At 27.5% G+C, this 27,209-nt stretch overlaps 1 protein-coding gene across 3 annotated transcripts in view; it reads left to right on the forward strand.

Annotated features, from left to right (window-relative positions):
• LOC107164206 (prostaglandin E2 receptor EP4 subtype) overlaps positions 1-26,794 on the forward strand; it is a 31,678-nt gene extending 4,884 nt beyond the window's left edge. The window contains exons 2-5 of one of the 3 annotated variants that reach the window (XM_089228796.1): positions 18,136-18,319; positions 19,144-19,361; positions 22,937-23,157; positions 26,540-26,794. In XM_089228796.1, coding sequence (XP_089084922.1) covers positions 18,136-18,319; positions 19,144-19,361; positions 22,937-23,157; positions 26,540-26,576 — 660 coding nt within the window. In that variant the 3' untranslated portion in view covers positions 26,577-26,794. Of the gene's footprint in view, positions 1-18,135; positions 18,320-19,143; positions 19,362-22,936 lie in introns of all 3 variants that reach the window. The other 2 variants (XM_089228797.1, XM_015511939.2) reach the window with 2 other exon arrangements.
• Positions 26,795-27,209: the final 415 nt, after the last annotated feature.

Below are 27,209 nucleotides of genomic sequence, written 5' to 3' on the forward strand. Positions count from 1 at the left end.
ATTATGCTATTATGTATTAATGTTTTACTGCAAGATAATTTTGTAAAAATTGTATAATTTTTAACAGCATTAATTAATAATAATATTATAACAGATATGAATTATGGATTGCTTATTATATAAAATACGATGGTATATTTTTCTAGAATTTTTAGTTCTTAATATGACGCTATTATTTTAATAAAGCAATTTTCTTAAGGTTTGCTTTTTTTTAAATGTGTGTCATAATTATAGTAAAAAAATATTTTCATAGCTTGAAAACTGTTAATGCCTAAATGAATAATAGCAACATATTGTCATTACTCATCATTCATCGTAGTTCAATGAGAGAGCTACAGGTATAGAGAACAAAAATAAATTGTGTGCTATATTACTTAATGGATGTGATAACCATCTTAGTTACCTACCTTACATATCTCTCTAGTAATTTATTGTAATTTGAACCAAAAAAAAAAGTACCTATGTTCTTATATGTCACCTATACGCCAATTTGGTTAAAAATATTAGCATTTACTTAATAATGCAATAGTTTGAATTAATTTGATACATTTTTTATTAGCTTGCACTTTGGTGAATCCGATAAATCATATATTTTATTCTAATAATATTTAACTTTAAATTTTATAGCTACAAGTTATAAACTTACAACTTTTAACACGTGTTTACATGCAAATGTATCTAGGTATAATAGAAAAAACTCAAATAGAAACTAAAAATTCAAACAAACTGTGATAAATATCTATTGTCTATCTAGGTATAGGTACTACAATTTAAAAGTTTAAAATAGGTATATGAATAAAATATAGTTTGTTTTTAAATTTTCTAGTATAACATTACGAACAAATGAGAGAAATTTATTACTTTAAAAAAGTTATACATAATATTTTTTATTATTTTATATGTGGGTATTGTTTGTGTTTTTTCTATTACTGTATATAGTTTTAATATAAATCATTATTAAATAAAAGTTCAAATAGTTTTAAGTAATATTTTTTAGCTAAATTTATTTTAACAAATAACTGATAAGTATAATAATAACAATTTAATAATTTAACTTATTAGGTATCTATCAATACTGTTGCTCCTCATTTTCAGTGCTTATAGGTAGAAAATAGAAGGTAATCGCAATATCATAAGTCTTTCAGAACCTATACTGGTCAATATAAGTTATAATTATGACTTTTTTTTTTTATTAATATTTTCATTGTAAAAAAAAATGGATGTTTACGTTATTTCTTTAGGAAAAAAAAACTATAATTAAGGATCCTTCAATAAGTACATTTTTAAGATAGGGGTTTGAGGTGGGCTATATGGGTCAAAAAATAAATGTATACACACAAACTAAAGTGAATAATTTATTATAACTTTGAGTATCTATCATTTTATATTTACAAAAGTTAACCTAACATGGGATATAGTAAAAACTAAAAAATATTATGCGAGATAATCACATTAAGTCGCGATAGCAAATATCGGTTATTTTAGCAGAGCTGTTATATTATTTTATTTAGGTATTGAATAATTCAAATCGTATGTATTTATATGTGATGAGAGTTATTGGGCTTAAAGATAATATGTTATTTTAAAGTGGAAACGAATAAATATGTTTTCATAAATTAAAATAATAGATCAATAATTTTCAACTACGAAGATAAGTTAATACAACTTACTGTTAGGGACATTATGAGTAATAATGATTCACATTAAACATAATAAGGTAATTGAAAATAATGATTATGACTATTGACTTATAGCAATAAATAGTATAATATTGTTACAGTCACACAGATCAATCTAAAAAAAAAAATAGAACGGTAATACTAATATGAGTAAATTGTGTATTGAAATATGAAAATAAATTTACAGTGTAATCTTTAAAGTAACATCTTCATTTTATGATAGTGTTGGCTTTATAACTATGGCTGTGCTAATTGTCTAGTTTTCTCAAGATTATAATATTGTAGATTTTATTTTTTGGTAAAATAGTTATTATATTGTTTGGTTATTTTTTTTTTAATTGGCCTTGTTTTCATGTATTTTTTATTTTTTCTATAAGTTGATAAAATCAGTAATAAGTGTGTAGCTAGGTATCTTAATAGTATTGCGGTGCACTGTAGTTTTCATTATAATTTTTTAATTCCGTGAGTGTTAATCAAATACTCAATAAATCAGAAATAAAGCTAATAAAATATTTGGTAAGTTGTTCGAATTGAACAACTTGAGTTTTATTTGTACATAATATATTCAATTAAAAAATATATAAATTCTGTGCAATTTATAAAATGAAAATATATTTATCACACTTAATATGTTTTTGAGTGAACTGCATCAAATAATATAATATTATGTCCATAGTATAATTATACATAGCGCATACACACGTATAATGTCCTTCAAACACACAATTATTCGAATAAATCACAATAATTATTGTATAAGTACGTTCATATTCTTACGTTGTTCTCCATTAACAATATTATAAAATTTCCTTTATCGATCATCGATACTGCTACTTGTAGCTTCAATAATTACGATAATTTATTTATTTCTTATCCAATCGCTGCAGTGATCTGTAGGTATTACGTAAAATCGATAATTAGGTACGTGATGTTGTTTTTATTTAGGAAAACCAGTAAAAGAGGTAAATTGTTTTAAAAACCTATTCACGGAAGGACTCGTTGATTTAGACGATCTTTTATCATACACACATATGACGTTTGCATGTAAAAATGACTAAATAATATTATATTATGCATATAAATTGCACACTAATAATATATCGGTGTATCAGATAGATAATATTATATGAAAATAGTCATTAAAATAGAACTGTGCTATATTCACTATTAAAATGTAAATATTATTATTATCATTATTATATTAATCTACGACGAATGGTTCATTCGAAATATACCACTAACGCGAATAACATATTGGTGGCCTCGCAGTGTCTTATATACTTTTGAACGTTTATGTAATGCATTTGGATAGATACCAATAATATTATTTATTTCGCATGCAAACGTTAGCAGACGTTTAACTTTTCGTTGAATAATTTAGATAGCGTAGTTGCGAACCGCTTAAGTTATAACTCACAATTCGATTTTTCAATATTTTTTTACTCAGTCGCAATAAAGTTCAAAATTGTTACCGGCGATATACGAGTACGTATGGCGGACCTATGTAGGTGCATGCGAATATGTATATGTTCAAATTATAAAAACAAAAGTTAAAAACATCTGTAGGTGCAATCACACGTAGGTATAACCGGTAATAAGATGAACGATAAGACATCAGTTCTTGCGACCAGAATAATACCCTAACCTCTCCCAAAAATCACTGAATCACTGGTCCAATGACATTAACATTTTCCTTAAGTAAAAACCAAATATGATTATAGGGCAAAGGTATATTAAAAATTTATTTCATCTACTATGATTAAGTTAAGGTAGACAATTTCGAAAAATGGTACATTTTGCCCCTTTTCAGAAGACGACGGGAAATCTGCACAATATATTAAAAGTCAGAATCTGATTCCTATTTAATCACTCATTCCTCGTCCAAAAAGTTTCTCTAGTCTTCACCTAAACGCAATAAATGCCAAGCCGATTTTACAATTTAATATTTAATTCAAGATTCCTCGGAATACCAAAATATAAAAATACACTGTTCTTTAGAAGAGAATAAGGTGTCGATGACAAAACCAGAATCGACTTTTTAAACAATGGTAATGGGTACAATCTAAAACTTTGTTTACAGCACAACACCACCTAGTCCTAAATTTTTCACAATTATAATGTAACCTAATCACAATAAAATATTTTAAAATTGTAATTTATTTTTATAAATTTGCACTAAACTTTATTATAATAATCATAAATATATTGCACCTTATACGTTTTTGTCGTGGGAATTGTGAGTGTTTTTCTGCTTAGGTATACGATGTTTAGTATTGATGAGATTGCAAGACAAGTATGTGACCTGGTAAGTGTTGGGACATTACTAGTCATACAATACAATACAATACACCTATGTACATGCCTTTTCTGTTATTATATTGATCGTAACCTACAGCGATCGTGAACAACGTGCATCTGAATATTAATGTATTCTCTGATAAACACATTTTTTTTTTGCACGATTTGTAAACATTTCTTTAGACTGTAATTGAAAATTTTTATTGGTTTTAATGTATTCATTGAAATAATAATGTATCGAATCCGTGAAGGTACCCATACCAATAATATGAATAAAATGTTAAGATTTCAAAACTATAATTTAATGTATCATGTAAATTATGCAAAATAATTATAATGGATGTGAGATTCATGGCATTGTTTGCACCTTATATGTTTATATTTAATACTATTTGTATTATATTTTATCTTTAAACATTTTATAATATACAATTTAACACATATTAAGTTATGACATTTTAATTTAAACGTATATTTATTATGTGAAAAAAAAAAAACTATTAATTCGTTGTCAGTATCAATTAGTTATGATGGAACGTTTTAGGAATTTCTAAACCCTTTGTATATGTGGAAAAAGCAAATAAACTGTAAATAATCATTTTTTTTTTTTAATTATCAGCTTTATAGTTTTAATTGTTTATTGATATTTAAGGGTTTAATTGTCATTTCAGTAGAAATTTGTATGTATTTATATGTATTTATATATATTTATATGTAAGTAAAGCTATATTAATTATGTCTAGTAGGTAGAATTAGTGTTCTATAAACTATATGACAATAAATTAAATTTAATAATTCCAGTAGCAAGAGAAAATATGTTTGTTTCAATACTAAAAATTTCATTAAATTAGGAAGTCGGGTGCAATGGAGGCTTGAAATAATTATTTTTGATGAATAAAAAATATAAAAACAAGGAAACAAATAAGTCATCTTTACAGAAAAGAAAACAAATTTGCATTAAGTCTTTTTACAAGAAAAATTAAACTAAAAAAATTTGTTCCAAAAAAATTGCTTATTTTTAACTTCTGTAACTGCAGTTAACTTAACCATGATCAAAATAATAAACATATTTGAATATAAATATACATATTATATTAGGTTTATAATAACAATATGACAATTTTAAAGACAGTTAAGTTGAAATATAATGTAATATCATCATACATTAAAAATATCGATGGAAAAATTTAGCGTAGACATCACTTTACATATGATTATAATATTATATAAAATATAAATCGATTGAATTAACATAAAGTTTCAAATATACTGTGGATAACTATTTATAATAATAATACATTATGTCCAACTTATAAATAAATTATAACATTAAACTAATTATATGTATACCAATCGCGGTGACTGGCAGGTACCTATATGATATATTACTATAACACGGTATACTGCAGGTATAAGTATATAATACATGCCTTTTTTTATTAATCATGTACATAAATAATATAGATTCATAATAACTTATAATATATTATAAATTCGTCTTACATGCATTTGATATATGTGTCTGTTTCCATACTTAGTTATTTCTAATTCACATAATTGTAATGGACAGCCAAAACTGTTCTCAAATAATAAGCGGTAAAATATTCGGTAGCAAAACTTCAGCACAGAAAACAATAATAATTGCAATAGACTACTATAAGTTATCTTACCGTATATCAACGTATTATAAGCGTATTAAAAACTTGTAGAAAACCACAACTATGACAATAATCCAAATGTTATGAATCATGGTATACACTATGCATATATATAGTAGATGCACTTCCACGAGAAAAAAAAACCTACTAAATTTGTAGACAATTTCATTAAAATCGGTCTATATTGGATTAACGCTTCTAAAGAAAAAACGTCCACTCTCCTCCGTGTGAAATAAGCGCAGGTTTACGTATATATACGTATATAATATATGTTCCTGCAATGTTAAATTAAAAGATGACTTTCTCGACGAAGAAACACTGCGAATAGCTAAAGAAGTTGTGATATATTTTCTGAAAGTCGAATTATACAATTTGTGTACGGTGTAATTACCTATATATATATATAATATATATATATATATATTCATTTTTTGCTCGTTAGTTCTGTTTTGTGATGTAGTTCAAAAAGCTAAATTAAACCACCGCGTACCACAAGTCTAAATCAATTCGTTTTATTAACGTTGAATTTTTTTATTTATTAGACATTTAACTTAATATGCTTAAACGCATAATGCATTTTTAAGAATTTTGACTACGCGTATATTTTTTTTCTTTTGTCAATTCTCTATATAGGTTTTTGATTTTTAATATATTTAAATTGATAAATATAAAATGATTGGAATTTATTTTTGATTTTATTGTATAGGTGCGCGAATATAGTAATTAATAAGCGTAAATAATTATTACAATATTAAAATTCACTTGAAATCCGTCCTTTAGATCATACATCATTTTACATCAATGACGTATATTTAGTTATATGATAAATAATTTGTAATTAATAACTCTGGCTTATAATGCGAATATAACTAATTTCTATTAATATGACGTAAAATATTCACTAAGAATCATTTAAGTTTTTTTTTAAATTACAAACAATGATTTTATCTGTTGCATAAATTTAATTATAGCACCGTACCCTTTCCACCCATCTGCGTATATCAGTGATTGCCCTGCCGACTTATATCGCAGCTTTTTTTTGTTAATTAATTTATACAATTATTATTAATGTACTGTCTTATGTACATTGTATATATTTAGAAAGAGATACACTACAATAAATTTTATTAATTTTGTCTATTCGGAGAAATATTATTATATAATAGATATTTGATACCTACCTACCTAATTTTCAATATTAATACATTATATGACTTTATGAAATATGAAGAAAAGTATATTGTGTTATATATTAAAAATATTAATAGAAAACGATTAATTTTTTTATACTCACCGGCTGTCTATCAAAGGGTCAAGTAATAAATTTAACTAAGACATTGATTAATTGCTGAATAGTTTACCTAACCGTGTTCAATAGTGAATTTATAATACAGCGAACAATATTAAAATTTATAATCTTGATAACCGATTCCGTATGACTGCAACATATGCAGTCGTAAACTTGTCATTTGTGATGTTTATAAAATATTTACATTCATTTCTTATACTGACAACATTATATACTTAAGTGCAATATTTTCATTTTTAAATATTATATTGCGATTTGATAAAAGCCATAAAATATGCTTTAAATTTAAAAGGTCAGATACTAATTAGGTTTCTGATATTCATTGTTTTTTAATTTATTTTTTAATTTTATGATATGAATTTTTATCAAATAAAAGAACATATTGTAAAACTATTGGTTGGCTCATGGCCAAATCAAAAAAATATAAATTATACTAATCAAATAAATAATCATTTATGATTTATATAGAACATGTTTTTTTTTATAAATTTAAGAGCATATACAAAATATTGTTAATGTTTAACACATTTGTGGCTACTCATTGAATATTGTTTAAGTTATTATTCGACAACTTTGGTTGATACGTTTATAATCTAAAATAAATTGATAACAAATATAAATATATCTATTACCTTCGTATAAGCATTTTGAACTACAGAATAAAAAATATTAAACAATTAATTCATGAATTTAATAAAAACTTTCTACAAACGCACACACTCCAAGTTCCACGGCCATCGTAATCCACTGATTCCCGAGCTATCCACCAACGCTATTCCTGGTGACTCCAGAAGGCGTCTTAAACGTACTTGGTACCGTGACCTACTCATCTAAAATTGTATATACCTCTACTTCGCCTAAATCTTGTATAGTCTCTCTTGCTAGCACATTAAAATCCTAGCCTAATATCCTAACCTTTAGTGCTTCCAATGGGCGGCTTCTTATCTCCTGACACTCAAGCTATCTCACCTCCACCACATACGCTTATTGTAAAATAATATTTACAGATTGTGTGTATGATAATATACGATGAAAAAAAAATGAATTTGATAGGTATATAAATGTATATTTATTTATAGTACACTTCTTATATTAATAGCCAATAGGTACATTCATCTAGTGTAAAAATAGTTTTGTTTCTTTAAACATAATCAAATTGTAAAATAGTAACCAAATTTATTAGCTTAATTAATGAAAAAAATTGATATATAGTTATTATTGTTATGCGAACTGAATGAATGAATTAAATTATAATATTTAACATTAATATTATACAGGGCGTGATTCATCAAGTACATTCAAATAAATCTTTTCCTTATTATGATGAATTTATTCAAATTTTAATTTTTCGTTGGTATTTTTAAGTAAAATAAATAATTATGGTCGTTGTTAAGTATACTAGTAAATTCTCAGAAATCAGGATTTGAATAAATATGTTATGTAAAAATGGGGATGAGCATGATTAGTGAATCACTTTAAATACATGGTATATCAATTTAACTTGGTTAATGTAATTATTTAATTTCATTAAGCAGTAGAACTTAAATTATTTATGCATTGTATCGATTTTAAAAGTGCTCATCATACAATTAACATTAATCACGATGGATGATTATTATACTTTCCATATTTTAATAGTTATTGATCTTGATAAAATCTATGTCATTCAAGTTTACAATAAAGTCATATAAAAATCAATAAAGCTTTCTCTTTTTTTTTGAATGTGCCAAATTCACATATTCGTAATTATTCATATAATATTGAAAATATTTAGCGTTATACTTGAGAACTAAACACGATTTATATATGATGTAGTATGTTACGTGAGTGATCTCGTAAGATCAACTGCAAAATATCGAACTTCAACACTTTAATCTCGGGATCTGAAAGTACAAAAACACATAAAAAATATAGGTAGCAGGTACATATATAACATGTATAATAATATATACTTAAATAATAATATACTCATTACCTATACGTTATTTGAATTCAAACGAATTAGTCAATGCATAAGAATAACAATTTTTTTTTTGTTCCGAACGACAGTGTTCTTATCGGCATTGACATTGACGATTGTTATCGCTCGGTTTAACGAAGAAATTTAAACGCAAGTCAATTTCACGCATCAGTTTTCAAGGTCGGACGAATTATTAGTTGTAAAAAAATATGATGTATAAATCGTTTTTATTTTTTATCATTATTATTATAAAATTGCATACAGCTAAGTATGAGCCGAACTGCAAATATTTGCCCGCCCTTTCGAAACGTACACGCAGCGTGTCCCATTTCCGGGTAAATGCGCGTGTCCTGAGTCCTGACACGGATCCCGTTCGCATTGTGTGTAGCCAACGAGCGAATGTGTGTGTGTGTGTGTTTGACGCGACACTCATCGACACCGTCTAAAATAATAATAGTAATAATACGACAACACTATGCGGTATCATGTAGAGGCATATTGATAATTATTATTGATATATTATATACATTATACCTTATGATATTCGCCAAGCATATTATTTTCTAAATCTGCGCACAATGGCGCTGTCCCACGTCTCGTCGATATTTTTATTTCCATTAACATTATTGTATTATTATTATTGCTGTCGCTCATCGCGGAATGTAATGGCCGAAGAATTCGCAACTGGCCACCGCGTGCCCGTCAGAATATTAACGCCGAACGAACACAAACGCGTCGTCGTCGTTTCCTCGACGGACAGCCGACACGACTCACAGGATTATATTATTAATGACTTGTAACATATTATCATATTAGGTACCTACCTAGGTATATATTATAATATTTTATAAACGCAACGTCGTCCCGCAGTGTCCGTGTTCGGTATTTAATTGTGTGACCAGTACACGTCTTCGGGGTGGTGGCTGCACAAGAGATATTATTAATTTTCGACAGGCCCACAACAACAATACAAGCCGAAAACACGGACAACACTTTATACACCTACATTTTTTTCTTCTTCAAAAACTGTGGCCATTGGACACAATAGAACGAAAATGTTGATATTTTTTTCTAGTTAAATCATAAGTAATATCATAGGCGTGTCTACGGGGGAGGCAGGGTAGGCACCGGCCTCCCCAGTGACTTGATTCTTGGCCTCTTGGCGTATAATCTACAGTGGTTGAAACACAGACTTCTATATAGTTAGTAGTGCTATATAATTGCCATACAAAAAAAAAAAAAGGTCACAAATATAAATTATAAATTACTGATCGTTGAGTAAGTAAAAAATTTTTTCTCTTGTTAAAGGGCTTGTCCCGTAAAATTGTTGTAAATAAATAAATAAATAAATAAATATATTACATTTATATATTATATTAACATTTGATCAATAGTAAACAAACAAACAAACAAACAAAGAAAAAACAGAGACATGGTTGAGTATTCAAATCTTCTTTATTATAATATAAAATATATGATAGTGCGTTTGACGGTGTCCTGTGCGACTAGCGAGGGACTGATAGGTACTGACTGAACGAATTGGTACTACATTTTGCATTCATATCACTTGATACTCATCGGGTAGTGTTTAAAGCTTTGTTTTTCCACATCCACCCGCGTAAATAAGTTGGTATGAGGTGACTAAAATATAAAGGAATTTCGCTGCGACTCGCAAAAATTGATTATTTTTTTGTTTATATAGTATGTTATATAGAATGGCTTAAAAAATATATGAGACTTATATTTAAATTAATACATATTTGTAGCTTATACACATATAGAACTAATCGACTGATTTTGACAACCGTATCAGAGATTATTCTTAAAGGTGCTAGGAAAGTGTTCTAACCACGTCTTGAAAATACCTATGTAACCTATCGAATTCGTCTCGACCATCGTATAGTTGTAAAAACTAAGTATTACACAAAGTCAATTTTCTCGTGGACTGAGGTACCTATAAAGCATACACTTATTATAGACGGCGCCGTATTTTATATTTTTTCCTAGTCAAAGTATTTTTATAAACTAAATCTATAGTTAGGTTATGTATAGTTGTCTTTATAATACACTCTAGATCATCTGCGGCACAGAGTGGCACGGAAACAACGGCCAAGTAAATTTCGTGTTTATCAGAATAATTGAAACAATGATGCCATTATTAAATTATTAAAATTATTATAAGAAATTTAGATAAGTATACACTTTGTATTTTTATTTTAACGTTCAAATAATACGTATAACGTCATTAACATATTTTATTTGTTCATAAAGACATAAACGCATATAAAATTGTACGTCATCATGAACACATTTTTTTAGTATTGTTCATAATATAGTTCCGCGGAAGACCACAAACAATCGAAAGTGAACTGTAATATATTATATTATTATTATTGGTATCCTGTGCAGCGTAACTGTGTTATAAGATTGATATTAGCATCATACTACCTACCTATTATCTTTATTGCAGGATAATGGCGATTGAAAGGGATACTTCATTCGTCTGGATAACATATTGTGTATAGGTACTAGGTTATGGGAAGCACATTCGTTTTCAATTATCCTAAATTCCTAAAGGATGCTGTACTTACAGTGGACAGGATCGGATTCGAATTACTAACATTGGAACGGAATCGAATTTTGTCCGCACTACATTAGTGAAGGAACTATATATTATAAGACGTATGCTGAAAGACCTTGGCATAGAGTTTATGTACTGCCTTATTTCACTGTGCTGAGATAAGTAAAAAAAAAAAATGAACACAGATACTAAAAATAATTGAGTTTCGCAATATTCGATCGAAAAACAAATGTAGTCATAATTTGTTCTTAAAACTTTTATCATATAAATGATATTAAAGATAATAATTTAATATGATGTTCAAATATTCATTAATTACAAGAAAAGCGAATTAGACACTGTTGTTTTTTTTTTTTAAAATATAAATTGTAGTTCTTCAAAATATGTTCAAACACAATACACATCATATTATTTTTATATTTACATAATAAAATACACTATCGTCTATAGGTTTTATGTGTTTGCGTTCAAATGGTTTTACTCAGCTATTCATAAATCGATTCATTTTTAATTCTTAATAGAACTGTTTAGTATACCTATATATATATACATATTTGCATGCGATTATATATATTTTACTACATTTTTTTATTAAAATGTCCATTACGAACGGCTATAATTATTCAATCAGTCATTCTAACATTAAAAAAAAAATTATTTGAGATCTGAAAAGTACCCCACCTTCTATATTTTATTATTCAAGTTATGAATGTTCATAATAGAACATTGAATATTATGTAATGATTATTGAACATCAATAAATTACTATAAAGGCATCTTGGATTATTATTTTCAAATTTGATAGTTGTATAGAATATATATATATTTTTTAAATTAATGTCTCAAAAAATATTGTATGAATAATGAAAACTTAAAAACTGATTAGTTTCGAAAAACAAATTCTGATAATAAATTGGTTTAGTTGAGGTGAGTGTGCATTGTGTATGTTAAATTTGGAATTTATGATAAATCGCCGTATTCAAAAAATGAATTGTTGGTTAAAACTAAGCCTGATTAAATTTATTTATAGTTTTTTCTAATAGGTGAATTTCTGAAAAAAATAAAAAATGGCCAACTAGTTTCGATTTACAATCAATAGGGCTACTTGAAACTTGTAGAACACTCCCGTTTCGATTTGAAAAAGAGTTCACAGTAAAAAGATAATATTACCAATTGGTATATAAAAAACCAATTTTTTTTCTTCATTTATAATCTAAAATAAAAACATATATTATATTTATTGTGATTACAGTTGCAGTATAATACTGTGTTTAGTTATTTTCAATTTCAGTTAATCAGTTAATTGCTATTTCATAACATTTTAGAAAATATTAAGCATATTTAAACAGATTTAGCTTTTATCAATATCAAAGTATATTTAAATCTTTAATAATTATTGTATAGTAACTTATGCTTAACCTAAGTATAATATAATAATACAGTAAATATGCGATATTCTAGAAATAACATTTAAGTACAAACTCGCCTATAAGTGTTACAATATTCTACTAATTATTTGATATTGTAAAATGCTTGTTGGGGTCACATAAGTTAAAAATCTAGCCGTTGAAATTATTGGATAACTGTCATAATGACACTAATGAAATTAAAATATGTATCTCTTAAGTTTCTTTCTATAAGGGTCTTTTACATTATGTTTTTCTAATGGCCATATATTGCATTTACAGAAAGTTGTGAATTTTTAATTCTCCACGTTTTTTTTTTTTTTTTTTACCTAATCATATATTGGGTTATGCAATAGTCATTAAACATTGCATACAACAATAAGAACCTCACACAAACCTCAAGTAGATACTTGTAAACAATGTTTTGTCTTATCTATTAACATCTAATATAAATATAAATAATATAATATATAAATTATTAAAAACTATAGGCATAGAAGGTACTTAAATTTAAATATTGCGTGTTGTTAAAATAATTTAATAATTTATTTAATCGTGTAGAATATTTACATAATGTCATAATATCTATTATATATTACATAATCACATAATCTATATATGCATAAATAATAGAAGTATTGTGACATAATTACTACAGTAAAATTTTTTTTATTATTATTTTTCCTAATAAACCAAGATGTGATCAATATTATTTAATATTTTGTTTACATTTTGCAATGTTTTATCAGTTATCAAAATGACTCTGTATATATATGTATATAGGATAACTGGGTTTGGTTTCATTTGACCTTATTATCGAATCAATTGGCTTATTTTTTATTTTTTTATTGGAATTGGTAAATATAATCCGCGGGGGATTAATTGAAAAAGCAATGGACGGGAGCTGCTAAAAAAATATCTCAAATGTCTTGAGATAAGTTTTGATGCACTCGAGTCTCTATGTACGACCTTTGATCAATGTATATAATATATAATATATATAAGTCACGAGTGTGGAAAAGCAGATAAAAATAAAAACGGTGTTCGGCTGGTGGTGTGTAAGTTTTTTACTCGAGAAAATGTATGTCTGTTGATGAAAACACGACATGCATTATATATAGACGTATTAGGTGATGAAAACAAACAATGCAATTATTATTATATTATATTTCTGCCGATTAAAAATTATTATTCTGTTTGTGACACTACAATATACAAGCAAACTGCAAAGTCTTGGATTAATGACACTGAAGGTCGTTAGTAAAAACAAAATATGTTATATATATATATATATTACATATTTTGTATACTGTATATATATATATACACAATGTACGCACACGCAAGCACAGAAATCTTTTCTTTTCCGTTTACCGTGGCAGGAAGGAGGAACTAAATTAGGTATATAATGAATTCGTCACGACACCTATATTATAGTATACTATACGCGTTTTATTGTAATCGAATTCGTCAATAAACTCATTACAGTCGCAGCACATATTATTGTTATTTAAAAATATATTATAATTTAATTATGTATAGGTATATTTTGGCCTTAGACTTTCATATAAATCAAATTTGTCTGGATATACGGGTTATATATTTTTTGACATCGGACATTGTGATGACGTGTAACTTTTATACAGGGTTTTACAGAAAGACCTGAAAAAAAAAATTAAAAAAATATGTTAATTAAACGTATGACGAAAATTGTTAATATTATGTGATAAGTAAATAATTTAAGAAGTATATTCATGTCAGAAAATCCTCAAAAATCATGTTTAAAAAAATCCAAAAAGTAAACTACTTGACTTGGATAAATCTTTTTGCCATCAAAATTATTCTTATAATCAGATTTACAAATAAGCTGTTTTGAATAAATCCAAAATATTTTTCATTATATTAAAATTTTTTTATTTTCAGTACTAAAAAAAAAAACATAAATAAATACATAATAAAATATTATACATGAAGGGCTAGGGTCTCTTAATGAAAATAAAAAAAATTAAATGGTATTAATTTGAATAAAAGTTTTCAAAAGTCAGTTCTATCTTGTACCTATAATAATGAGAATAGCTTGCTGTCCAAATCCACACGATCTGTTTAATTCTTTATCGAACAACGTTTCATTTCAATAAAAGCTATTCCCTTGTATTCGCTATATACCCACTGCAAACTGAATAATAATTTCGTGTTTGATAATTATTATTATCTTGTTCTATTACAGCTGGATAAATAGGATATAGTATAGCTTATTGTCGGATAGCTTATAGTGCACACCAATATTGGATTGGTTGAACGGAGGAGTGCCGAAAGTTTCCGTTCAACATTATATAGCTTTTCCGATGGACTATGAAAGATCTTTATTTTTGCGCCTGAAAAACTCCCAACAAATCATAATAATGACATGCCGGTAAAAGAAAATGTGTGCGACTTTTATTCGTGTTTTATATTCACAGTGCGAATATTATGCCAGTCTCGTTAATATTGGCGTTGCAACGGCGACTCGGACGACATAGTAATACCGTAGTAGAGTTATGTGTATGTGTGTGTATATGTATACATATATATTACGTATATATATATATTCATATATAATATATTGTAGGTGTATACCTATATGAATGTATACAGCAGTGATACAGCGCCTGTATATATGCACAACAATATTATATATTATTATTGTACGAGGTTAACATAAAATATAATATTGTAAGACTACCTTTACCCATGAATATACTGTTCTCCAAACGAACCTGATGAGGAGAAAACGACACGTGTTTTACTTTGTGTGTGTGTGTATCTGCGAAACGTTTTAATTACTCACGCGCAGGCCAACAGTTAACGTTTATAATATTGTTTGCTTTTGCAGTATCTAATAATAATAATAATAATAATAATAATAATAAAAATAATAACAATAATACTATGGTGTGATGCCAATATTACATTCGTAAGTCGTTATTTTAACGCGAGACGGAAACGCTACGCCGGAATAGTTAAGTCCGCGCCGCTGCAGCGGATTTAATCTATTTTATATAATATGTGGCGTCGATCACGTAGACTTCGTGAGCAGTGATGAGAGCTTAGTATGATTGGCATTAATTTATAAAATATATTTATTATCATATATAAAATACAGTTGGTATGGTCATATCACTAGACGCCGTTTGTTGCATCACCGACATTATATACGAGTTATCACTTATTGAAATCATCAGGCCGAGTAGGTGGCCGCTGAGTAACTACAGCAGACGGATAGGATTATACACACTGTGTGGTTGGAAGTGATAGGCGTCATTTTAGTCTTGTAAATTTTTTTTTGGTAAGTTAAATGAGTAGTTAGTCTACAAGTTTTTCGTTGTAAGAATAGCGTAAATCTCACTACTTTGAACACTACTTTTTTTATGTAAGAGTTTAACTATTGAATAGTACTCCTATTTTATCCAAAACTATAGAACAAAAAAAGTTCCTTTTGAAATCTAAAATATCTTTACATGCATCCTAATAACATATTGAAATAAAAACTCTGCCATCATATACCTACCTATAATATGTACGGCTCGTATTTCAGAAAATGTATAGGATATACGTGTTCGGACACTGGCAGATTTGTCAAATGTTCCATTCCATAATCTGCAGCAGGGCTTAGAAATATTTTTTTTCGAATTCAAATTAAAAAAAAATGTATATACGCGAAGTATGTTTGCTCTACATATTATATTTGACTAAAAGCGATGAATTTATCGATATAATATGTTTATATATTATATTAGTATTCGTAAATGATATATTACTTACAATCAAATGCTATTTATACGAGTATACGTCGATGCCTCATCATATTATACTATGTACAAGTTCATATTTGACTTGACGAGCCAAAATATGTTTCCGTTTCAATGGAATTACGACCATGATATATTATATAATAGTGATTCGCATTTTATGTCCATTGCTCTATAGACTATAGTCAGATCGATTTATCGGCCGTCCGCATTATTAAATAGTTAGGTATAATGTTTGCCAAAACATATAACATTACACAGAACGTTTCTAGCTATTGCAGTTACCTAAGTGTGCACCAGCTGTTAAAGTATTACCAATATAATATATTAAGCTAGACAGGGAAAATTGTAAAGGACGCGTATTACTTTTAATATAACTTTTGATTTTTGAGCGGGACGTCCCGTGTAGTGCGATGTATCATATGTTTTTGCGAATGTTTGTTTAGCTCCATATATTTTATGGTACGTTTGCTGAGCTATAATATGAAGTATATAATAGTATTTGGTGCTCGTATAAACATAAAACACTGACTGCATTGGGCGAGTTCGATATATTTATTGCAATTTACATATATTGTGTACAATGCAGTGTACCTGCTACTCGTTTACATTATTATGATTATGTTTGAGGACAATTATACCTGTGCATACATATATTTGAGTTTAGGCCAACAAATAATTTATAAGTATAGTAAACATTATAACATTTATGCATAAAAGTATTTAGTTCTGTGTGCCTCGCGCAGATAAATTGGTCAATTAAAATCCTTATACCTACTCATAAACTGCAGACATCGTATATTGGTCATAAAAGATAAACTCGTGAATTCCTAATGGCAAGAAATTACCAGACTTAACCGACATGCATAATATGTGGAACGATACTCTTACAGCCAAACGCTTCATAATGACATAATATGAAACTAATACACCTACAACCTCCCACTAACATATACAACAAAGTTAAAATGTGTATAATTTCATGAAAAACAGAATCGTCACTACACTCTGGGAAAATATCTATCTAGGTGTTTTTTTAAATGTACATTTAAGTCAATTAATAGGTTTTTACGCCGATGTTATTTAAATATCAATAAATAAATAATAAAAGCCATATACGTTTAAATATATATAAATAACCTACATTTATAATCCCAAAATATAGTTGAAATAGAAAACAAAAATTCATATACATTTTTTTGAATCGGTTCAATAAATTCAATATATCTAACATACAAAACACCATCTAGCAGGGTTCTTTGAAAAACTCTGATACCTAATTTAAGGGAAGATTGAGCAACGATTTGCGCATTTTCTACCAAGTACTTTCGCTATAGCCTTTACAGGCCTTACGTATGTCTAAATAAATATTGTCTGAAATCGTACTATTTAATTTTATACTGTGTAATATTTCCGCTTGAATATAAACTAATTTGTAAAATACATGTGATTTCAGCACATTAGCCTTCGTCTACTTAAACGAATGATGGTCATTCTTTGGTTAGGAGTACTGTGTTTGGTGTGCGCGCCATACTTTGGATTCGGTCTTTACTGGGATGAGACAACGTCAACGTGTGTGCGTTACCGAAATGCCAAGAAGCCTTTGGACGTGTTATACGCTTACTTATATTTCGGCCATGGTAAGTAATAGGTAATCTGATCTAAGAGCAATTAGTTAAAAAAAAAATAATAAAATGGTTTGGAATTATTGAAAGGAAAATAAATTTACTTCCTCGTTTCGATAAAATATAGGTACCGCGGAAATATCGTTTTGAAATAAATCCCATGTCTGCAGTATGATTCAGAGCTTATTATCTAATGATTTATTGTATACTAGCTGTAGATAATATCATAATATATTGCAGTTTTTTAGATTCCAAAAATTAATATCTTATCAAAAGTAACACAAAACATTTTTATTGACGTTTAATTAGGAGATTGTGGGTTTTATTAAAAAATATATACAAATGAAGAAGTTTTAAACCATATCGGAACACAAATGAATATAAATAAGGTAAAAATCAATAAAGTATCGAAAACATATTGGAACTAAGCTGAACCCTTATATCAAATAAATAGTTAGATTAAAATTTTTTTTTTACATTTTACTTAAAAACCTATCATAATATCAGAGCAAATACTAAAATTTTTTTTACGTACTATCTTTGTAATATTATAATTGTCAAAACAAATTGTAAACAAAGTTTCCTTTAATAAAAAATATTAAATTTTTTTTAAATCTATAAGACGATTCAGGCCTCTGATCGGAAATCAGTTATGTTTAAAAATAACACGCTAAATTCAAAAATTATTCCAGTATAGTGAAGACTTAAATTCGACTTTGAACACATTCATCTGTTATAATATTACCTAATGTTATGTTATAATATGCTTAAATAAATATTATTGGTATATATTTAGGCCAAATATATCAACTTTCCGTTTTTTGTGTTTTACAATGTAGGCGTGTTTTTATGCTTTGCAATAGTCTACACGAACTTAGCCGTCATGAAAGCTCTGTGCATGAAGGACAGTCCTCACAACAAGCACAACGTGTTGATGAGACGCATAAGCCGAGGGTCGTCGTTGACCTGCAACGCAGCTACCAAAGAAGAAAGAGCGTTCGGTTGGCTCATGTTTTTCCTGTGCGTCGCGTTTGTCACATGTTGGGTTCCACAAATGGTAAATGCGATAATAATATTATAATACTAAATAATTATCTATACTATACATTTATATTGCTAATGGGGATCCGTCCAGAGGTGGGCAATTGTTGGGTAATGAAACCAATTAGCTGAAGTTTAATTAATAGAACACAATAATATGTGTTCTTGCGATATCGATATTATGTTGAAAGTTCACAATAAATCATAAATTTAACTCGAATAAGTCAAAAGCTAATATGAAAAAAACAACAAAATATTAAAAACGGCTTTGATCAAATATTTAATGAAAAAATTGTTTATGCATATAATAATAAGTCAATTTAATAATATAGAACGTGAAAAATTTTGATTTTGACATCTGATTTTACAACCGATGAATAGACTATAACGTATTATTATATACCCGCTTTGCAAATATGATGCAATCGTGCAGTTCACAACTCATAACAGTGGAATTTCAATCAAATATTTGATGTATTTTTATCCTATCCCAGAGACCAGCTAATTTGTAGTCAAGCTCTGCAGTGATGGAACTGATTAATGAATACATAATTTATATCAGACTATCCACCTTATATAATATGCAGTGCCCATATTATTATTATTTTGTGATTGTAAATAATACAATTAGATAAAGAAATACAATTTAATAGAATTATTTTTTACGTCTGTACAATTATGTTATGCCTATCAGATATCATATTTTTTTTTATTATTATTCTATATGCTTGCATAAAAACACGAAAAATGCAATATAGGTAACTTAAAAGTTCTAAGTATTAAAAGTGCTCGATGTCCTGCTTTTACACGTCCACAAAAAAAAAAAGGCTACTAAATATTTTTCCTCTGCTAGAAAAAATGAAGAATCACAGATTATTATTGATTTGCGTTTCTAAAAGGATAACACAAAAAGTTACCTAAAATTGGTTAGAAAACAAAAAGTTTTATTCAGTAAAAAAAATATATCTATATAAAAAAAATGACATATAGAGAAACTATGATTTCAACAAATGTTCCCGTTATCAGTTGTTGTGTACCAGACAATAATACTATATATAGGTACCTAGGTATTAGAGATTATAATTGATAGGTATTACGAACGCAATCATATAGACGACATTTTTTAGCGAACAGTACTGCAGAAGAACAACACTGTAATTGACATTATTTGTGTGCAATTTTTTTTTCTGTTGAATAACATGATTTTATATTATTATATTCCTAATAAATCATTAAATATTATAAGATAAGTTTTATCTCATTTCCGTGAATTTTTCTTGAACAAAATTGCATTCTGAAAATTTGAAATAACGCAATTATTTTTCGGCGTTATGTTTTAATGTTTTTTTCGTTTTTACTTCTAATTGTTTATACGCATGCGTGTGTCGTACTGTGTGTCAACGAGAGTGTTAATGTCACGTTAAATACAATTATTTTAATCGTCGAAAATAATATTGCGCTGTTAGTTTAAGACCCTGAATATTGAACAATAGGTGGATTTTTGTTCCGATAATATTATTATCATTATCTCCACGTTTTTATAACTTTCAGATTAAAATTTTATATTGATTACATAATTGAGATTTGCATTCCCAAAAATGTGTACATTTATAAGTTTTTAGTGTTATTGCTTATTATTTAGTTATGGCATTTTGAACGAAACTAGATTAAAAGTTATGAGGGTGTCTGATAATTAATTAATTCCGAGGCTTTTCTTACAGGTTTAATACACCATAAAAGTATAAAATGTGTGTGCGAATAGTGCATAATATTTAGAGCGGTGTTTCTCGAATTTTAAGTTTAAATAAATAAATTAGTTATAAAAAAAGTCCAAGAATTTGTTCCGACATTAACTATATATAACTTCAAATGATTAATGTCTTAGACTTGCTATAGATTGTTGTCGTTTGAAAATGCGTATTATATTTATTGGGTGGGTTGCGGAATTCGATCAAAATGTTGAATGTCACCCCGGGGACATCCGCCTACACATATCTTCTAACAGCTGCCTTATCCCAAGTAGGCTCTATACAGACTACAGACCTAAAGTGCGTAATTCAGTATTATATAGTACATAATATACTATTTCAATAACGCCGAATTACACAATGTACATAGTGTTTACAAAAGATGCGAGAAATTTTGAAAAAACATAAATATTTTAAAAAAGACGCCTTGCAAAAAATAACCATCTACCAACAATTACTGTAAACAATAGTGATTTCTGGTGAAATTTTTTCCGGGTACAACACAATATCATTCAAAAAATATCTTCAAATGTTCGATGTGACCCCACTACATAGGCACCTTAACGACGCATATTTGGTTTCACAAAACGATTTTTTCAAGCTTTTCTGCTAAGAACTGATAAAAACGAAAGCATTTCTATACCCATCACAGATATATTATAGAATAACATGCCAAGAGACATCTAACGGAAACTGAAAAAACTACCCAACCACCCTTACACAACGGTAGGTGTCGGTCTCGTTTAGCTTGCTTATTTTTCCGCGCTTCAGTTTTTCCCACCCTTATTTTTTAAGCAGCCTGTATTATTATATGATGCGTTATTTATAACAATTGATACGTATACCTATTAGCTGCTGTAGGACTACACGACTTTGTCGGGGAAAACTTGAACAAACATAAAATACGGTACTACCTATATCGGTGTATCCAGCTTGTAGTGTGTACCTAAATTCACTAGAAAATCGACATCGGTGTATCTTACTTAGTGAACTAACCCCATTTGAATAACAAACAAACTAGGTATTAAATATTGTATTGTCTTTTTTGTAAAAAAATCTATATTTACGGCGCTTGGCGGGTTCGGCTTTAGTTGAAACTTTTAGATTTTATTTTTGTAGTTAATGGCAGCAACCTTATCTAAAAAAAAAATAATAAACATAAAATCATTTGATTTTCAGTAGCCAAAACGAAATTCATGCGTTAGTTATTCTAGGGGTTCCGTAGGGGTTGAAAACAAACTCTAACCACTCTCTCCCCCCACCGACGAGTTTCGAAGTATCTATTAATTTAATATACTCTTATTGAAATTGGTTCAATATAGTTCATGTAGATGAGATTGGCTGTTGGCAAAATAAAAAAAAAAAATTATTTATTTAATTTCGTTTTATTAGATACGCAACAATACGATGTATTAATATATACAGTATTCGGTAAGACGGAAGCCCGGCCGATGATCCGAACAATTTCTTTTGTTCCAATTCAAATACATAATGATCGTGAACCCCCGTCAAGTCGGAAACGACTCTGTTAGGACGGAATAATTGGACGGTCCTAAGCGATTCCGTCTTAACGAAGTTTTACTGTATTTAAAAAAAAATGTTTTTTTAAGCTCTACAGACCATTTAGGCCCTTTGCTGTGAATGCTAAATTTGTCCATATTCTTATCTATTGTACGCATATGGTCCATAATGGGTTAAGGACATAACGTCTACACTCCTGCAATCTGCATGCAGGTCTCATCTCTTTTTCATTTCCTGCTCTTAACTCGTGTTCTGCTGGATAAGATGGTATTATTAATTATTCATTAATTTGTGTATCGCGTACGCGTGTGCTCCACGACAGATATCGATACCGCTGTCCAGGTTCATGGTCGACGAGGCAAAGATTCGGCCGTTCTACATCGCCGCGGACATGCTGCTGGCCATGCACTTCGCGCTGGACCCTTACCTGTACGTGCTCCAGCACTGGACGTTGGTCAAGTCCATCTGCTTGCGGCCGCAGAACAAGAAGAACGCCAACGGCGGCAGCACGAGCGTGAGTCGCAGCAGTTCCATGAGAACAACGTACGAAGTATTCTCGCAGCAGCCGCTCTGATTGCGATTTATACGTCCGGCTGCAGTGTGTCTGCCGCTGCTGCACGAGTGTGTTTGGGCATGACCGTATAATATAATACAATGTTATAATAATATATATGATGCGTAGACGATATTATTATATTGTGTCAGTGTGTGTTTGCCACACGATGATATATTATATTATTATTATTTTTCATTATTTTTTTTTTTTTTTGGAAAAACTACCATCAGTGAATGTGCCAGTGATTATTGTCCGTTAATATATAATAATATGTACATATATACAATAATTATTACATGATATATATAATATTGCACATATTATACCTATATAATTGTTCATAAATATTATATATTATATGTGCATATACATATCCCATCTACCACGACGACGGGAAAGAACGAAATTACGCATATTAAATGGGTTAGTCGTGCAAATTACGTTTAAAATTATTAACAGTAACACACCTGCATCTATACTATTTTTTTTTTTCATCCGTAGAAATAATTATTGTAAACACACGTATAGGCACGCGGTTATCCTTGGGTTAGGTTTGCCTATAGATAATTTAACCCACAATTTTTTTTTTTTTTTTTATCGAACAGTGCGAAAATCATGTGGAAATTCATAAAAATATAATTTAATATCCAATTAACTATCATATTGTTATTTATAGTGTTGATTCGTGATATATCCCAATATTGGTAAATCACGTAAAAAAAAATGTGCAACATCTGTTTTGTAGGTATTTATAGATGCATTATAATGCATTACAATGCAAAAAATATATGTTTTTGTTTAGGTTGTTAATAAAAATTTGTTTAAACGATTAGAGTTTAGAAAATATTTTTTGAACTTTAGTACAACGATATCTGAGTTATAGATCATAAAACCATAAAACAGGCATATTAATATATTTATTTATTTATTATTATTATATGGAAAACATACATAGTATTGCTATAAAATTCATAAATATTTATGAATACTAATTAAACTGCTGATAATCCAAATTCACTTTCTTATATTAAAAACAAATGATAGTATAATGCAGTCACAGAAAAAATAAATAGTATTCTTTATCTGTTTTGAATTGGCATATAATATGATATTTGAAAAAACTGGAACGTCATGATTTTTTTTTTTTTTTTAAACTTCAATTTTGTTACCTATTTGGAGAGTTTAGAGATTTAGAGATTTAGAGATTTGTACCAAAGACTAAAGTAAAACTATATTTAACAACTATGATAATTTATTCAACTTAAAATTTGGTAAAAACAATTAAATAAAAAATTAATTAACTTAAAAGTTAAAAATGTTTAATTTAAAACAAACCTACATCAAAGTATACTTAAGCATATTTAACTATCAATTTCATTATGTACTATGCTTTAAAAACTATAGGTGTATACTTTTACTCAAAATATATAATTGATACAAATTAACGTTATTCCAATTTTACCTATTAGAGTATCCATATTTCTATATATCATCTAGCTAATACAATGTATAAATATTAATATGTAAATACAATACACATATTTTAAAATGTATAAACTTAAACTGTTTAGTTTTTATGAATTTCCTATTTGTTACTTACAAGTTACAATATTGTTAATGTCAATGGCACTTACTTATGCTATCTATTCTATCATTCAGTTTTCTTTACATTTTCTTAACTCAAATAATTCTCGGACAATAGTTATCAATTAATATTCATCCACTCAAAATAAATAGTTATTGAAATGCATGTGTGCTTAAAAAATCAAATAGTGTTGTCATTAATTTAAACCATTTAAATCATTTCATGCATATTTCACAACATAATATTGTGATAGTTTTTTTTTTTTTTTTTGTTATAACAAAATATGGTAAAAAGTATAAACAATATTTACTGTTTTTTTTTTTTTTTATCAGAAGAAAAAACATATTTCAAGTACAAACTACAAGATAAAAAAAAATGTAAACCTATAATAAAATCATGTTTTAGACCTATAACTAAAATATTATTATACAAAATTAAAAAAAAAAAAAATAATATCAATTACCTATATACATATTATCTGTTATAATTTCAATGGATTTTTATTTTTCTGTTTAAACAACCCATTTCGTATTTACAAAATAACGAAACTGTTATGTGATTAACATACTTAATTTGGTCAAGAAAATATATTATTTATATGTGTATCTATTTTTTTACTTCAAAGATAAAATTCAAAATATCTATTGAATTATTACTTAAATAAGTTTAGAAAAAATAAATTTATAATTACAATACAGATAAAATCTAATTTAATCAGTAAAAAAATATACATAAATGAAAACTTGTTTTAAAAATTGTATATGTCTAGCAGTCTAGCACATTTCGCACTCTTCTTAATAAACACAGGAACATTTTATAACAAGTCTCATGTCCCTATATATTATAAGATCATTATTCATTCAGGCATGCTCTTACCACTATATGTTTATTTTATCCAGTATTATTCTTGGCAATTTATTTCCTTCATAATATTATGTTTAATATTTTTTTTTTTATTTATACATTTTGCTTTTTAAGCCTTATAGGCTTCTACTTATTAGTGATATGTTATTTAAATATTTTGTTTGCTTTATTAATTATTATTTATATAATTTGTATGTTCTAAATAAAATTGGAATTATTATTAATGTCTTTTACTACTTTTATTATTATTTTATTTATCATAGAATCATACATGTGACTTAATTTTTTTTTTAATATAACAACAATTCAACAATTACACTTAATTGTCAATAATATGAATTACTTTTTGAATTTTAGATTAGCAATATTTTTGTCTATGCATTACAACTAAAAGTAAAACAAATCATTTTTAATTAAATATATTAATTGTTTTATTAGTGGTTTTGAATGCTATTTGTCAAGTCTTATTTTTGCAATAATTAAAATTAACCACTGTTTTTGCTTTTACTGACAAACGTTATAGAAAATCTTATGTTACAAGTAGGAAAATCAATAATCATTTAAACGTCTAAATGTTTTAACACATTCACTGAATATTTTAATTTAAAATACATATATTTTTTTTTTATAAAAGCTTTATGTTTTATTTAATTCACATTCAAGAAAAAAACCTAGAAAAATAAGTTATTCCCATAAAAATGGGCACCTATCACTGTTACTTAAATATGTAATTCATGTATAGGTATTTAAATATTTTCTAACAAATTTCGTATGTGAGTTATATCTATTAAGTTTAGCGAATGTGTTAAAACACAATAAGTAAAGGTAGCTTCAATGCGAATGCCATTAAAAAGTACAAAATATTTATTTGATTTGTATGTCATTATAGCTTTACTTATATTAATTTTATCTGTTTATAGATGTTTTTCGTGGTTCACTTGGCCAGTGTTTCCTTGAATAAAAAAACTCAAATTTATCGTATTGTGTGACCACCTTATAATTACTTATTCATATATCATTTTATTATACCTGTGATAAAGTTTATATTTTAATGTGTACCTATTATTTTAATTTTTTAATTTTACTTCAATTATTGTATGGAATCTTTCTCATTAGTACTTAATAATTATTATAGATGATGAGGTTGAATAAATATAAAATAATTTAATTAAAAATGTATTTTTTTTAAATTATCACAAAAACCTATCATTTTTAAGCTCATTCTTAATAACCGTAATCCGTCAGTACATAATAAGTATGATTACTTTGATCTTAAGCTTCTTTCTTGCTTTCTTGGTTGATTCCTAAAAAACTATAATTTTCAAAGTGATTCAATTAGTATATAATATGTATAATCATAATAAATAATAATCCATCTCTGGGACAAAGAGATCAGACTTTTCACGAAGAGATGATGCTTTTTCGTAATCAAATCTTTTTTTAAATAAATTAAATTAAATTAATTGAAATTTTGCAAACTTTCGTAAATAAATGGTTTGTTTTGTTTTAAGTTTTTTTTCTGATTAAAATATTGTAAAAATGGAAAATACTTCATGATAAACTATTGTAGAATATCACGATACAAATACT

This window comes from Diuraphis noxia, unplaced genomic scaffold (assembly GCF_037042655.1).
Source record: "Diuraphis noxia isolate RWA-SAM2 unplaced genomic scaffold, SU_Dnox_SAM2 contig0005, whole genome shotgun sequence".
NCBI classification, from domain to species: Eukaryota; Metazoa; Arthropoda; class Insecta; order Hemiptera; family Aphididae; genus Diuraphis; species Diuraphis noxia.